Below are 17,241 nucleotides of genomic sequence, written 5' to 3'. Positions count from 1 at the left end.
GGATATCCTCAATGAAGATTATCTGTGGGATCAGAAAGAAGACTTCATATAAGAACTATCCATTTAGGATCAAAAAAAAAACGGGTACAAATATGCGTTTCGTAAAGAAAACTTCGATTTAGAAAAGACACATATTTTGTGTAGGATTAAAAACCTCTTTTTCCATAGGAATCTATCGTTTCTAACCAGAAAATATACATTTTCTGAAGGGTTTTTGGTCATTTCCTCTCTTTTCAGAAGGTGGAAAATGAGGAAAATGAGAGACAGCAGCACGTTATTATAATCCATTCCAGATCCCAGACCGGGGTCCTACCCCTACCTCAACCCCTCTCTCCACAAGAACATCCCATATACCATTCCATCCGAGGAACATGGCCGGGTCGGTCCGGTAGCCGGGAGTTTGGAAGGGGGTCCATTGCGAGGCCGAAAACCAACCCAACGAAGCGTAGCTACAGGGTGTGGGGCGGGGCAGGGGCAGGGGCAGGGGCAGGGGGATGTGTTCAGAGGGTTAAGGGTAGGAGAAGAGGAGAGGGGCGGCAGGGGGAGGGCGGGCATGTTAAAATTCCATGCATTAAAGAACCAAAAGAAGAGAAACAAGAATAGCAAATACAATTCATGCTGCTGCTGAAGTTCGGCAACGTCGCCTTAGCCTTAGCTCTCTCTCTATCTCTGTCTCGTTTCCTCTGGAATGATATTGCTCTATCTCTCTTTTTCTTACAGCCTGTGCTGCCTGCCTCTGCCTCTGCTGGTCGGCCTGCCTGTGCTGCTGCTCTGCCGGTGAAGTTCGGCAACGTCGCTTGTTTGCTTATAATTGACGTTTGCTTTGCACTGAAAGCCTGGGGTCTCTTCGGTTGCCAGAGCGAGATAGAGCTGCTCACACTTGGCTGCTAGAGCGAGATGCCGCGACTGGTTTTCGACGTTCGTTCCATGTTGTTGCTGCTTCAGCGCGCACACACGGAGAGCACACAGAGTGTATGTGTGTGTGTATTGGTTGTGTTATGTAGTTTTATGTATATAAAGAATATGTATATATGGGCATACATATGTATGTACTGAGCAAAGAGTGTGGGGTGGGGGAGGCCGCATGGAAAAACGAGTATCTGCTCTCCGTTGGTTTTGTTTTTTTGCGGCCGTCCGGTCCGCTCGTCATTGTTGTAGCGCTGTCGTTGTCGCTGGCGCTGCCCCTGCCTCTGCCTCTGCCACTGCCTGCCCCTTCCCTTTTATTCTTGTATATTTATAAATGGTTATGTAGTCATTTTTCCTTCGTGTCTGCGTATGTGTGTTCGTGCTGTTTCGTGTCGTTTGATGACGACGTATCCCCTGCCTGATACGGCGTAGAATTGTAGCTTTGTAGCCCGCATGTAGTTGTAGTTTTTGTCCATTTTGGGGGCGCAGGCAGGAAATCACATATAACCGTGCCTATGTGTGAGTGCGATGGCGGTGTAGCTCTGTACATATGTGAGTGCTAGCTGGCTGTACAAAAATGGTAACTGCGCAGCCGCTGTCCGGTGTACATATACCAAACGCGAAACGAGCTGCCTCTCGCTCGCACCTATGCTAATTTATACAAAGGGGGGAGCAACACAATGGGGCTGGCTGCGGCTGCTCCAATCGATCGTGAAAGTTTCTCTCTCGCGCGCCAGGGCCTGGCCTGGCTGTACTTAAAGTTGGGGCCCGCGCGACAGACCCGCTTTAGTCGCTTTACATGCCTGGTGGGGTGCGGTTGTTGTATCTCTTTGCTGCTTGCCTGCTCTCTCCATCTCTGTCTCTGTCTCTCTCTCTCTCTCTGTCTGTATCCCGACCACCCCACCCACCCTCTTTGTTGACGTGTGCAAAAAAGCAAACAGAAAAAAAAAAAAAACTGAAAGAAATAACAGAATTTTACACAGAAAAAATAGTTTCTCTTTGTGCGTTGTTCACGTTTTTTTCGTTTCGTTAAGTTTTTTCGTTTTTAGCAGGCGCCGCCTGACGCCATTTTGAGACAACAAGAGACATTCATTTAAGGCCTGCCTACGCGCTCGGGTACCATTTATTGCAATATTTGGTTTAGTTTTTTGGAGACCTCATATTGGATGATCTATGCACGATGATTATGGGGGGAAAAAACCCCATTAAAGAAAATGATTGCCTAGAATCCATGAATATTCCAGGCAGAAGAAAAAACCCGTTTTCATACGCATACATGGATCTACATTTCCATACACATGCACATGCATACATACATATGTACATAAGCGGGAGTGTATGTATTTAGCACGCTGCTACGTGACCACACATACATACATGCACAGCAGCAGCAACGACACCGTCGTCGACCGACCGCATTTGCAGTGGCTGTTGTCAGGGGCCGGGGGAGGGGGGAAGCATTGCAGTGGTTTTGTCAGAGGGGCAGAGAGAAGCATTTGCAGTATTTGTGCATTGAGCGAGGGGGTGGGGTGTGGTAAGAAGAGATGAGATGCCACCACATGCCGCGACAACTTTGTATTTTTTGTCGCGCTTGCTGGCTCAACCACGGTCGCTCTGGCTGCAGGTCCTGTATCCCCACCCAGCGACGCCCCACTCCCGGCTTTAGTCTTGCCTTCAACTTATTTCTTTGCGCGCATCTCTCGTCTCTCTTTCCGGCTGTCAAACCTTTGAGGAAACGAATCGATAGAAAACTGTAAGCGACACACTTGCTTCCAGAAAATGTATGCGAATATAGTATATTCTGGCGGCTAGGCTGCTGGCGGCTGGGACTGGGACTGGCGGCGCTCTGGCTTTTGCGTTTGCAGGAGCGCACGCATACAAAACGGGTTAAGGAAAAAAAAAAAACCATTCGACGCGACGACGCGACACGACAATTTCTCTCCAACCCAAAACGCTGGCCATCTCGTTTTGACCTGCGCAAACAGCGCATATGTCGCTCTCTTTCACGCTCCCTAGTTTATTTTGCGTTGTTGGTTGTGTAGTTTGGCACAAACACACACACACAAACACGGACATATGCATGTACACGACGACGAACGAGCGCTTGTAGCCGCTGCCAACGTCGCTGCTGCCGCTCTTTATTTTCAGCCCCGTTGCACGTCATCCGTCGGTGCCCCCCCCCCCTCGTGTATACGCGAATGTCCATGCGTGTGTGTGTGCTTTGAATTTCTGATGAAATTCTTTGCTTTCGAGTTAATTGCTGCTCGCAGCCAGCAGAGGACAGCGACAGAGGACTTCGAAGCCGGCAGCGTAGCAGAGCAGAGCTCCCCAGCCCCAGCCCCCGCCCCAGACAGAAGTTGTGCCATTTTTCTTTGTGCTGCAGATCGGATCGGCTAGGAATCCTCTTTTTCTATATAGAAGTTGTTGAGTTGTTTCCTTTTTTTTTAGTTAAATTTGCACTTATTTTTATTCCGTATTTTTTGTACGATTTTTTAATTTTTTTCTTTCGTATTTTAAAGGATATTGAAGGATTTTTCCATTTTGTTGTTGTTTTTTTAAAAGGATATTTAATTTCTTTGGTTATTTTTGGGAATATTTTTTGTAATATATATCTTTTGTAAGACGTTTCATGGGTTTATTTCTCTGAGGGGACTTTTTCACTTGTTTAAAACACTTTTTGTACACTTTTTTGGAACTACATATATTTATCTATAGAGAGAGCTCTCTCTATAGAGATTCTGGCACCATACAAACACATTTTATTGGTTTTCGTTGGGTTTGGATTTCCTTTCTTACCAATTGCGTTGAGAGCTGCAATGAAATAGAAAAATGGAAAGAAATATTATATACAAGTGATAATGATAATCATTTTCTAATCAGTAGTAATATATTGTAGGAATACAGACTGAGTAGAGTCATTTCTTAGAAGAAAATTTGTAGTTCTGCTGGAAATAAAGTCTGTTTTTGCACATGTTCTTTATTATGTTAAAAGTATACATTTTTCCAGACAGAACTGTGTCGTGGATATGTCTTCTTTGAAAGAAATCAATTCAATAGAATTGTACTACTAGAATTTCAATTTCTAGAAATAAAAATATATACCTATATTATCCCCTTGAAAAAACACTAATTATGGATTTCCACAACAGTTTATTATAAATGTTTGTCTATCAGAAACATCCTCATGTTACTGTTATTTGTGGATACGAATATTTTCTGGCTATAAAAAATGGTATTCTCTTTTAGGGAAATTCTAATTACGCATTAATTTCTGTCACTGAAATCGTCCTTAGTCCCACCCTTTTTCACTGCCTCAGTCTCCACTGTAAAAGCACCTGCATTGGTCTGCTGTATTACCGATTACCGATTTGCCTACTAATATTTATTACCGATTTCCCCTTTCCATAAGGATCTCCAAGAAGGGGCTCGGCTCCTTGCTTCTAGCTCTAAGCAAACCACGAAAATTTCCCTTAATTGGGACATTTCCCCTTTATGAATTGATGCATTTCCCCCCTAAATAATACCATATATTTCCCTCGAAATGTAGGCGTATCTCCAAGAAAAAGTCTCCCTAGGAATCCCCCCAAAAATGTTTGCCCCTGAAAACGGGATACACCTCCCCATAAACTCATACTCTTCTTCCAGGCATACGTATGCCCCCCACCTGTCTGCTGCTGGAAGCTTCCACAAAATGCGGTAATACTTACACCATTGATGAGGTGTTCCTTAGCCGCTGAAGGATCCTGTTTTTGTCGGCTTATTGTGCACCCGTTTTGGACTGTATTCGAAATTTATGCATTTTCGTGGTGGTACTTTTTCGAAACACCTCCAAAGAAGCGACGCGACGACCGGTACGGTACAGTTCTTTGACGGTGGGGGCTCAGAAGCTATAGCCCAACGATCCCGAACCGAATCGCGAGTCCAAATATTACCGTTTATATATTTGTTTAGAGACACAACAAATTTTTTTATATTTTTTTTGCGGTTTTTCTGTGAATTTCATTCATCAGAAAGAGCATCACAAAAAATTATTTTTGTATTGGGAAAACAACAAAAAAATTTGCATAATTTTATTCTTTTGGTTGATATTTTTTATATATTTGCTTTTCCGTTTTGTTTTTGTTTGTATTTGATTGTATTTGCTGTGGTATTTTTTGTTGTAGCTTTTTCGCCTTGGAATTGGTGTAATTAATGCATTTTTCACACACACACAAGCACTCGCGAACACACACAGATACACATACACATAGATAGGGGGCTGTTGGTAGCAGCAGGGGGCTTAGGGGGCACTTTTTATTTTGTACATAACACTAATAATTTTAATTTATTTTTCTCTTTGTCGTGTGTGTTTTGGCGGCGTTTTTCTTGATTTAATTTACTTTTTTGTGGTATTTTTGACGGAAAAAACGCGCGCGCCTCCGTCTTGACTTTCGCGTTTTGCGTTTGCGTTTGTGTTTCGGCGGCGGCCATTCATTCCTTTGAAATTCATTCGTAAATGCACTAACGGAAAGAGCAAAGGCACTAACGCTCAAACTGACCCTCAGAAATATACCAAAATATACCGTCACGTTTTCGAAATATACCGTAAAAATACTGACGAATTATTCGAGTTCCATCATACATATCTGCCGAAGGTATGGGCCGTTTTTATACCCAATTTCCTTTAATGATGTCAAAATTCTGTTTTTCCAGTCTGCTTTAAAAAGTAATTAATAATGACTTTTTCATGGATGGAAATGTTTTTGATCATTTAAATATCTTTCTGAATTCACTGAAGCCTGGGATGACAAACCTTTCCTCAAGTCTATAATATCCATTTCCCCAGGGTATGATGAATGTTGCTTGTGTTCTCGGCACATGAGTCTGGCTCAAACAAATTGAATGTTGCCAACGGTAAAAACGTAAGTGGTTACGTAAACATGTTCCTACAGCAACATGTTTTGAAATACATTTTTGAACCCGATAACGATTTATTTTAGAACATTTGAAATTAGGTGAAAATAAAAATACTCCTAAAAAGCGGTACGATATTTGAACCTGTGAGTAAGGGTACCCACCCCAAGAAAAGTATTTCCCGTTTGGTTTACCAGGTGGTTGGTTTCAATGGTATTGCATGGTAAAGTTTGGAATGGGACTCATGTTGTCTACCGGTTATTACCGATTCAAATAAATACCGAAATATACTGTCTCATTTTCAAAATAAACCAACGAATTCATCATATTCCTCGATTTCAATATTCCGTGGAATATTACTAGCTATATAGAAAATTTAGCCTTGCCCACATAATTTTACCCCATTAATAAATCAATTTCCTACTTGACTGGTTTACTCTAAAAAATGGCGCTTAGCTAAAAAGTTCAAACAAATAAAATATAATAACGAAGAGACTGTGAACAGTGTGACTGTTTGCGTTTCGGCGGCGGCCAATCATTCGTTCGAAATTCATTCATTCTCATTGGTATTTCTTATAATACTGTCGATGAGTAAATCTTACAACTAATATTCATATCTTACAGAACGAACCTTTTTATTTTCCTGGGCTTTTTTGCCTGTTGTCCATCCCTTTTTTCATAGCACATCAAAATTACGACTCATTTTTTCGTTGTAGGAGAGAGTAGCAATGTGACCGTCTGACCCTTAGAAATAGCGCAAATATACCGATGAAAAAACGAGCCTAGCCTTAATACGAGTGGTGCGCTCCAAAGAGAAATAGTTTGAAAGTGAATGAGTGAAAAGTATTGATGTACCGATACACCGTATATATAAGTATAAATAAATTTCGACGAGTTGGTCGCGCTCTGGGTTCTTCTCTAAGCAAAATTTCAAATTTCCCGCGAAATTCATATCAAACGAGGCTGCCAGAGAGCTGAAGCTAATCCTTTTCTTACCGATGTGGCAGCTCCACTTTGGTGTTATGTTAACACCATTTTTACATAGTAACTACACAACTACATTTATATGTAATTATCAGCGGAACGGAACTGGAACAGGCAAGAAGTTCACAAAGATGAACGTTAACAACAGTCAGCCGGCACAAAATGTACTGTTATGGGCGATGGCGCCTAATTTGAATTCAAATGGTATTGAGGTTCTTTTATTTCATATCCTTGTCAAAATAGCGTATAAATTACACAGGATATGTTTATTATCGTTAAGAGCTCAAAAGAACGAAAGAACAACAGCTATCTTTTGCTGAAGAAAAGCGCTTAAAACTTTAGCTGAGGCGGGCATTAGAACCAGTTGGCAGCGCCATAGAGACAACGGACAAAATAATCATGTTTTTACATGATATAACGGTAAGCATTTTCATGCATGCTTATTTAATGTTAGTCGGTTTGACTAGGCATGTATATGTATATCATATATGGATATATATATATATATTTGTATATCCACTAAAAAACGGCCAGTTTGTCAACCACGAAATTAAATGCATTTTTCCACTAAAATTGAATGGTCACTCTAGGTATACTGGCAAACAAGTAGCGAAATTTGGAAAAAATTTGAATTAAAATTTAAAAAATAACGGAAAAGTACGAAAGTAATCTTGAAAACTAAACTTAGTAAAATATTAAAATAAAATGTCATATAATTAGATGAACCTTTTTACATAAAGATTAGCACCTCTTTAGCAACACACACACACGCATATGTAAATACATGCAGTTGCATACACACCAAATAATTGCATCTGTGTGAAAAAAGGCCTACGAAACGTGCATCAGGTAGAAAACTCTCTCGCTCGCGCTCTCTGTTTCACTTGTTGCTCAGATTGGTTCCAACGCAAGGTCTACTTACAAAGGGTGCGACACATGTTCCCTCGCTCTATGTGATCTTCGTGCCAACATGTGTGAGTGAACATCTTGAGAGCACATTCCAAGACGCCGCACCTTAACTTAATAGACTTTGAATCAACTTCAGTTTTCGGTCCTGAGCGCCTTTTGCCGCTCTTCACAGTTTTTTTCTCTCTTGCCGCGAACAGATCGTGCCGTGGATCGGGTCGCTAGCATTTTCCGTATCTCTGTGAGACTTGCGCGCGAGTGTGTGCGTGTGAGTGTACTCCCTTCTGTTTGAAGTTTATAAAAAGAAGTCGAAAAATTGTTGGACCGCTGCGAGCGGCCTGTTTGTTGTTTTTTCTGTACAACAGAAAATGTTTTTGGGGAAACGTAGCTCTCTCTCCCCCCCCACGCAAGGAATTTCCACGTTCTGTGGCTGGAATCAGATTGTCCGGTGAGTGCATTTACAGTTGCTTTTGTTTTTCTCTCTCCACGCGGAGTTTTTACGCAGTTTATCCTACAGCTGGCTGGCCTCCACTCCACTCCACTTCACTCTCTTTGGAGTTTATTATCTTGTGCCCTGTTTTTGTTGCTGTTTCTCTCATCCTCCTTCGCATCCGTTGCTCCGTCTTTTTAATCGTCGTCTCTGTTTATGTGCGATCTCAAAAGCAAAGATAAAGGGCATGTTGTGGTGGGGGAAGCGAGAGAAACGTAGGGATCAACTGTTATGTTGGAGGAGGGTCGCTATTGGAAACGTTTTGCTATTTGGCTTACCACCGATCAGCTGATGGCTAAAAAGGGTCATCTGCTAGATGATCTCCTAGTGCATTCCCGCATTTGTCGCATGAGACCCAGCTAATTCTATGTACTCGTACGCTGGCATGTCTAGAAATTGTAGTGTGGTTTATGTATGTGCATTTCTGTAACATGATGCCATGCCTCAAAGTGAAGACATTACTCGTATTCGTACTACAAGGCAGGCGGACTCGAAAAAACTGCACTTCTAAGCGCTTTTCGGCTCGGCAACAGTGGGAGAGGAGGGAGGGATGGATGGATGGATTGGATGGCTAATTAAAATGTGAGCCAAGCTACGCCTTGGAGGCGCAGATGTGCATTCATCTGTCTAGATTGTACGGCCGGACAGGAAGGATAGGATTGTGTTGTGCAGTTTGGGGGTCGGATCTCTAATTATAGCACAGCCTCTGATCTCATGTATGCTAAAAGCTAGAACTTCTACAACATGTGTGCTCCAGACCGGACCGAACCCCCAGCAACAGAATTGGGGCTCCTCTTTCTGTGTTCTCTGGCTGTGTTTGTGTGGTCAAATCAAATTGGAAATATAAACACATCACATTCATATCATCCGCTAAAGAACCAAGAAAATTGTATGAGCAAATTTGTATAAACTGTCCGGAGTCTGTATATACATAGAGTCTCTATATACATATGTACTCCATACCGATAATAAACCCCATCTGTATTGTCTTTTTTTTTTGTTTATTTGCCCGTTTCCTCAGTGCCGCCTTTTGGAACGAAAATTAAAACGAAATTAATCAACGAACAAACAGAAAACACAGAAATTGAACAACAAACGATATACATATGTATACGGAATACCCTAAAAAAGTCTTCTATTTGCGAACCGAAACCCTAAGTTCCCTTTGACATCCATCGTTTGGGAGTTTTGGAATGTCTTGAAAACTTGGGAACTTAGGAAAACATCTTGGTAAAGTCATTATACCCTTCATCTTAAAAAAGAAGGCGAAAAACTTATAGATTCTGGAGTTTCTCCGGTTTACGGGACCCCAAAGTAATACATATGTATGTATCTTTATCTGTATCTGTGAATGAACTCTTATCTGGGGGGACAGTTGAAATTATGAAATATTTTTAGACCGTGGAGCAGGCAACTCCATGTTTGGTGCTGCCCCGACAATGTGCTCCACTGCTCCCCATCTTGTTTCTAGACTTTTGGGGAACGCTTATCTGTCTCCAGCGCGTAGCACAGTTTACGTTTTTTTGATTCGGTTGTGCCCCCGGCCCCTCTTTGGCGGCGACCGGGCGATAAGAGATGGACCAGAAGCCCCAAACTACGGCTTCGGTTATGGGAAATCATCGCCATAGGGACATGGGTATGAATACGAATTTGTAATGCTCTTTCAGTGTTGGAAAAGTTTGGAAGTCCTCTCATTTTGGAAGATTTAAATTTATTTCAAGTATCGTACAGTGCTTATAATAGGAAAAAGAATCAAGTTGCTTCTCCTCGTAACTCTCCTGCATTATTGAATATTTCATTGAATCAAAAATACTAGAAAATACCAGAAAATACTAGAAAAATACCAGAAAATACTAGAAAACCGCAAAGCAGCAAAAATACAAGACATAATAAAACAATCCATCGCGAATGGCACATTGGATCTGAAATTATGTAGATCTTCTTAAGATTTGTTCCCCTGCTTCCCTGCTCCTGCCCCTGCCTCCATTCTACCCTTTCCTTCCAATCCACTCCAATCCATTCCACACTTGTTTTACTATAAACAAAACACGAGTGTGGTGCTCCAAGATCCAAGACTTGAAGCTGATAAACGAAGGCAGGCAGGCAGGCAGGCAGGCCCCAGGCAACAACGGATTAAACTTTAGTCACACACAAACATAAACCCTGGGGTTTATCACCAGTTGGGGTTTGAGTTCATTCAGTTTTCCGTTTCGAGTCTGTGCGTCTCAGTCGGTGCGTAAGATTCGTTGGGTGCGGATGGTGGATTTGGCTTTGGATTTGGTACGACGTTTCGGAAGAGAAAATTGGAGCATCTCAAGTTGATAAGAAGATCAAAGTGTTGGTTGTTGGGGGCAGCAGAGAAAGAGATCACTGTACTACACACACACACATACACCGTATACAGAAGAAGAAAACTGTCACTAATGTTGTCTCTTTTTCTCTTGTTCTTCAGAGCTTAAGGAAAGCGCAGTATGAAAGGATAACGGCTCGCAAAAGTGAAGAAGAGTAAGAAAGAGTTGAAGCTACTGCTATCGATTGCATCATAGATGTATCTGTTTCAGCTTTCAGATGAAAGGATAACGGCACACAACTGAGAAGAAGAAGAATCAGAGAAAGCGGAAGAGTAAGCGAGATAAACAGTTGCGGATATGAATATTATATAGACATCGTTTTGTCCTTTTCAGATCACGTGGCACAAAACGAAACTAAACGAAAGAAAAAGCTGATTAAAAACGCGACCGGAAGTCCCCCAGAGAGAAAGAGCCAGAGAATCCGGAGAAGCGACGAGAAGAGACGAGAAGAGAAGAGTGTGTGGTGTGCTTGTGTGAGGTAGTGTGACCGCTTGCGATGTTGGAGCTGCTGCGACCGCATCGCAGCGGCCTTATCGCGGCTCTCTTTGTGCTCGCCGTACTCACCCCTCTGTGGGGCACGGAGGCACAGAGGCCGCCGCAGCATGGGCGTCGCGACCGGCCGCGCAATCCGCCGCGGCAGTACATCAAGACTCATCCGTGCGAGCGATCCTCATGCTATCCGGCCACCGGTAACCTGCTGATTGGCCGCGAGAATCGACTGACGGCCAGCTCGACCTGTGGCCTGCATTCGCCGGAGCGTTTCTGTATCCTGTCCCATTTGCAGGACAAGAAGTGCTTCCTGTGCGACACGCGCGAGGAGACGCGCCACGATCCGTACAAGAACCATCGCATCGGGCAGATCATCTACAAGACGAAGCCGGGCACGAATCTGCCCACCTGGTGGCAGTCGGAGAACGGCAAGGAGAACGCCACCATTCAGCTGGACCTCGAGGCGGAGTTCCACTTTACCCATTTGATCATCACCTTTACGACCTTCCGGCCGGCGGCCATGTATATCGAGAGATCGTTTGATTTCGGCCGCACCTGGCACGTGTACCGGTACTTTGCCTACGACTGTGCCGACTCCTTCCCGGGCGTGTCCACGGTCCTGCACAACATCACGGACGTGATGTGCACCTCGCGCTACTCCAATGTGGAGCCCTCGCGCAACGGCGAGGTGATCTTCCGCGTGCTGCCGCCGAACATCAATGTGTCCGATCCGTATGCGGAGCACGTGCAGAACCAGCTGAAGATGACGAACCTGAGGATCCAGCTGTCGAAGCTGCACAAGCTGGGCGACAATCTGCTCGACAGTCGGCTGGAGAACGAGGAGAAGTACTACTACGGCATCTCCAACATGGTGGTGCGCGGCTCCTGCTCCTGCTACGGCCATGCCTCCCAGTGTCTGCCCCTGGACATGGCCATCCAGGGGGAGTTCGGCGACGGGATGGTGCACGGCCGGTGCGAGTGCACCCACAACACCAAGGGCCTGAACTGCGAGTCCTGCGAGGACTTCTTCAACGATCTGCCCTGGAAGCCGGCCTTTGGCAAGCAGACGAATGCCTGCAAGAAATGCGAGTGCAACGACCATGCCGTCAGCTGTCACTTCGATGAGGCGCTGTTCACCGCCTCGGGCCATGTGTCCGGTGGCATGTGCGACAATTGTATGCACAATACCCAGGGCCAGCACTGCGAGGAGTGCATGCCGTACTTCTACCGCGATCCCACGCAGGACATCCGCTCGGAGCACGTCTGCCAGCCGTGCGACTGCGATCCCAATGGCGCGCTGGACGATGGCATCTGTGACTCGGTGAACGACCCGGAGAACGGCGCCGAGGCTGGGGCCTGCCACTGCAAGGCCTTTGTGAAGGGCCGCCGCTGCGACAAGTGCAAGGATGGCTACTGGAATCTGCAGCCGAACAATCCCGACGGCTGCGAGGCCTGCACCTGCAACATCCTCGGAACGATCAACAACTCCGGCTGCGTGATGCACACGGGCGAGTGCAAGTGCAAGCGATTCGTCACCGGCAAGGACTGCAACCAGTGCATGCCGGAGACCTTTGAGCTGTCCGAATCGGAGGACGGCTGCTCCATGTGCAACTGCGATGCGGGCGGCTCCTACGACAACTTCTGCGACGTGCTGACGGGACAGTGCCGCTGCCGGCCGCACATGACGGGTCGGACTTGCGCGCAGCCCAAGCAGAACTACTTCATACCCGATCTCCATGTGGTGCACGAGGCCGAGGTGTCGGACGTGTGCATCTCGTACGGCAGCAATGGCAACTGCAGCACTGTGGCGGAGGCGCCCACGAGCGGCACCACTGGCTTCACGGGCATCGGGTTCACGCGCGTGCCCGAGAACTCCGAGATGGTCTTCACTGTCGACAATATTCCCCGCTCGATGCCCTACGATGTGGTGATCCGCTACCAGAGCACCTCCCGCGGCGACTGGGATGATGCCTACATCACGCTGGTGCGTCCCGATGAGATCGATCCGGATGGCGAGTGCGCGGAGCTGGTGGCCGCCACCTCTTCGGAGACAAGGATACCGTTCAATCTGCCCGATCGCAGTCGCCAGGTGGTGGCCCTGAATGACGTGTGCCTGGAGGCGGGCAAGGTGTACAAATTCAAGATCTACTTTGAGCGCAGGCGCCACAACGAGGACAGTCCCACGGCCACCATTCTGGTGGATTCGCTGACGCTGATTCCACGCATAGAAGTCACCCCGATCTTCACGGGCTCGCCCATGGCGGACCTGCGTCGTCGGGAGTACGCCAAACACAACTGCAACCAGTCGCTGTACGACATCAACTACAAATCGGATCCCGAGTGCCGGGACCTGGACAACTACGTGAGCACCTACGTCCATGACGGTGCCAGCATGTGCAACTGCAACCCGACAGGCTCCTACTCGAAGGTCTGCGACTCGAACGGTGGCTTCTGCCACTGCAAGCCGAACGTGGTGGGACGGCAGTGCGATCAGTGCGCCCCGGGTACCTATGGCTTTTCGCCGGAGGGATGCAAGGCCTGCGACTGCAACAGCATCGGGTCGAAGGACAACAATTGCGACTTGATCACCGGCCAGTGCCAGTGCGTGCCGAACACCTATGGCCGGGAGTGCAACCAGTGCCAGCCGGGTTACTGGAACTTCCCCGAGTGTCGCGTCTGCCAGTGCAACGGACACGCCGCCCAGTGTGATCCCCTGAAGGGCACTTGCCTCAATTGCCAGGACTTTACCACCGGCTACAGCTGCGACAGCTGCCTCGATGGCTACTACGGCAACCCGCTGTTTGGCAGCGAGATCGGATGTCGCCCCTGCCGCTGCCCCGAGACGGTGGCCAGTGGCCTGGCCCATGCCGATGGCTGCTCTCTGGACACGCGCAACAACAACATGCTGTGCCACTGCCAGGAGGGCTATGCCGGTGCCCGCTGCGAGATCTGTGCGGACAATCACTTTGGGTCGCCGGAGAACGGCGGCACCTGCTCGAAGTGCGACTGCAGCAACAACATCGATCCGTACGACACGGGCAACTGCGATCGGGAGACGGGCTCCTGCCAGAAGTGCCTCTACCAGACGACCGGCGACCACTGCGAGCTGTGCCGCGACGGCTTCTTCGGGGATGCCCTGCAGCAGAACTGCCAGCAGTGCGACTGCGATTTCTTGGGCACGAACAACACCCTGGCCCACTGTGACCGCCGCTCGGGCCAGTGCCCGTGTCTGCCGAATGTCCAGGGCCTGCGCTGCGATCAGTGTGCGGTGAACCACTGGAAGATCGCCTCCGGCGAGGGCTGCGAGGCCTGCAACTGCGACGCCATCGGTGCCGTTCAGGAGCAGTGCAATCCCTACACCGGACAGTGCAAGTGCAAGCAGGGATTCGGCGGCAGGGCGTGCAACCAGTGCGAGGCCCACTACTGGGGCAATCCCAACGAGAGGTGCCAGGCCTGCGAATGCGATCAGTACGGGGCGGCGGACTTCCAGTGCGACCGGGAGACGGGCCATTGCGTCTGCCACGAGGGTATCGGTGGCTACAAGTGCAATCAGTGTGCACGCGGCTTCATTGGCCAGTTCCCGCACTGCTCGCCCTGCGGCGAGTGCTTCAACAACTGGGACATCATTCTGACGGCCCTTGAGGACTCCACGGAGGCCACCATCCAGCGGGCCAAGGAGATCAAACAGGTGGGCGCCACCGGTGCCTACACGGCCGAGTTCAGTGAGCTCGACAAGAAGCTGCAGCACATCCGGGACCTCCTGCAGAACACCTCCGTCAGCCTGGAGGACATCGACCGACTGGATGCCGAGACGAATGGACTGAAGCAGCAGCTGTTGGCCTCCCACGGCCGCCTGGCCGAGACGGAACGCAACCTGGACGAAATCTACAATTCGCTTAGTCTGTCGGGCGTGGAGCTGGAGGGTCTGCAGAATCACTCGCGTCTGGTGCAGCAGCTCTCGAAGGAGCTCAAGGAGAACGGCATCCAGCTGCAAGAGTCCAACATCGAGGGAGCCCTGAATCTCACGCGGCACGCCTACGAGCGGGTGAGCAATCTCTCGACACTCAAGGACGAGGCCAACGAGCTGGCCTCCAACACGGATCGCAATTGCAAGCGCGTGGAGACGCTGTCCAACAAGATCAAGGACGAGTCGGATGCCATTGCCAACAACGACAAGACCATCGACGACTATCGCACGGAACTGAGCTCCCTGACCGCCCAGATCCCCGAACTGAACAACCAGGTGTGCGGCAAGCCGGGCGATCCCTGCGACAATCTGTGCGGCGGTGCGGGATGCGGCAAGTGCGGTGGTTTCCTCTCCTGCGAGCACGGCGCTCGCGCCCACTCGGACGAGGCCCTGAAGGTGGCCAAGGACGCCGAGCTGGCCATCACCACGAAGAAGGATCAGGCGGATCAGACCATCCGGGCGCTGACGCAGGCCAAGCTCAATGCCTCGGAGGCATTCCAGAAGGCCAAGGCCGGATTCGAGCAATCAGAGCGGTATCTCAATCAAACGAACGACAACATAAAGCTGGCCACCAAGCTGATCAATGCCGTCACCGACTTCCAGGAGAACAAAACGGCCTCGCCGTCGGAGAGCAAGCAGCTGGCGCAGGATACGCTGCTGCTGGACCTAAAGCTGGACCCCAAGGAGATCGAATCGCTGGGCATGAAGATCAACGATGCCGTGTCCTCGCTGAAGAACGTCGAGTCCATCATCTACAAGACCCGACCGGACTTGGAGCGTGTGAATCGCCTGCAGAGCTCTGCCAATGCCACCAAGGAGACGGCCAACAAAATTCTGGAGGCGGCCAACTCTGTGGTGGAGAATCTAGCCGCTGCGGACGAATCGCAGGGCAAGGCTCAGGATGCCATTCAGCAGGCGAACAGCAACATTGAGCTGGCGGCCAAGGATCTGGAGAAGATCGACGAAGAAACGAATTCAGCCGAGTCGCCGGCCAATCACACCGCCCAGCAGGTCGACGAGCTGGCCAAGAAGGTGCAGCGCCTGCAGAACAACATCGTGAAGAACGACCGCGACGCGAAGGAGATCACAAAGGAGGCCAGCCGCGTCAAGCTGGAGGCCATGCGCGCTCGCGGCGAGGCCAACAATCTGCAGTCCTCGACCAGTGCCACCAACCAGACGCTCACCGATCGCGCCAGTCGCTCGGAGAACGCCAGGGAGCGGGCCAAGCAGCTGCTACAGCGCGCCTCCAAGCTGACGGTGGACACCAATGCGAAGCTGAAGGATCTGAACGATCTGCAGTCGGTGTACCAGATCAAAAACCAGGAGCTGGGCGAGCTGGAGGCGGCCATTGGACCGCTGAACGATCAGTTGAATGAGTTTTTGCGGAATATCCAAGATCGGGCCGTTTATTATCGGCAGTGTTAGAGGGCGGGAAAAGTGAGTACCAAATAATCAATACTCCCATTGATCCAGCGATAACCAACTCGTTTTCTTCTTCTTGTAGCCTCCAGCGGCCATTTCAATTGCCATATTCATGAACAAATACGCGAAATGCGAACTGCAAAATGCAAATAACCAGAATTACGAAAGGAATCAAAGCAAAGGCAAACAAGTTATTATGAAACACATGTTAAGTTACCGTTACGTTCTGTACTCTAAGCAAAAACAACTCTGCAATGCTAATTTTAAATTGAAAACACACAGGAAAATTCAAGAAGCCCTTTTAATGTGTACACACTTCTTATTCTATACCTTACAACACTTGTAATGCAATAAATGTAATTAAATAAACTACTTAGATGTGGATATTGCATTTGAGAGAGAGGCAGGGCAGCATTGCAATAATTGAGAGATTATCCATTATTGCGGAGTTCTCTCATCTCCGTTTAGTTTGCCGTTGTTGATTCACGGAATTCCAACATGCTCACATATGCGCTGCTCTGGGGGGCGTGTTTAGCAAATATTTGGCATTACATTGTTTACAAATTGCATTATGTCCAAAAAAGGTTCAAATTGTTTAAACAATACTATGTTTTCAGATTTTTTGTGCTTTTATTGTTCCAGTTTCCGGGCACACTACAAATGCAAGCAACATGTTCACTAGCAACATAGGTACGCAAAAATGAGAGTTCTAGCAACATGTCAGCAACAACAGATTTTTTGCGCTTTTATTGTTCCAGTTTCCGGGCGCACTACAAATGCAAGCAACATGTTCACTAGCAACATAGGTACGCAAAAATGAGAGTTCTAGCAAC

General features: G+C 47.9%; 2 protein-coding genes across 3 annotated transcripts in view; one reads left to right on the top strand and one right to left on the bottom strand.

Moving 5' to 3' along the window:
- Positions 1-5,448, bottom strand: part of spen (split ends) — a 91,267-nt gene extending 85,819 nt beyond the window's left edge. Inside the window, exons 1-2 of the mRNA XM_033380099.1 lie at positions 4,614-5,448; positions 3,703-3,717 (exon numbers count right to left, since the gene is read on the bottom strand). The gene's annotated coding sequence lies outside the window, so the exon portion shown is untranslated. The remainder of the gene's footprint in view (positions 1-3,702; positions 3,718-4,613) is intronic.
- A 2,379-nt stretch (positions 5,449-7,827) lies between these two features.
- LanB1 (laminin subunit beta-1) lies at positions 7,828-16,790 on the top strand. Of its 2 annotated transcripts, none has more exons than XM_015180068.2 (5): positions 7,828-8,137; positions 10,632-10,684; positions 10,741-10,802; positions 10,864-16,423; positions 16,491-16,790. In XM_015180068.2, exon 4 carries the CDS (start codon positions 11,027-11,029, stop codon positions 16,409-16,411), a length of 5,385 nt encoding a protein of 1,794 aa, XP_015035554.2. In that variant the 5' UTR covers positions 7,828-8,137; positions 10,632-10,684; positions 10,741-10,802; positions 10,864-11,026; the 3' UTR covers positions 16,412-16,423; positions 16,491-16,790. The 2 variants fall into 2 exon arrangements, with proteins under 2 accessions (XP_015035554.2, XP_002132437.2); XM_002132401.3 differs by lacking the exon at positions 7,828-8,137 and adding an exon at positions 10,323-10,459.
- The last annotated feature ends 451 nt before the right edge of the window (positions 16,791-17,241 follow it).

Source organism: Drosophila pseudoobscura, chromosome 4, assembly GCF_009870125.1.
Source record: "Drosophila pseudoobscura strain MV-25-SWS-2005 chromosome 4, UCI_Dpse_MV25, whole genome shotgun sequence".
NCBI lineage: Eukaryota > Metazoa > Arthropoda > Insecta > Diptera > Drosophilidae > Drosophila > Drosophila pseudoobscura.
The sequence above is the reverse complement of the archived record's forward strand: the minus strand, read 5'-3'. Positions and strand labels throughout refer to the sequence as shown.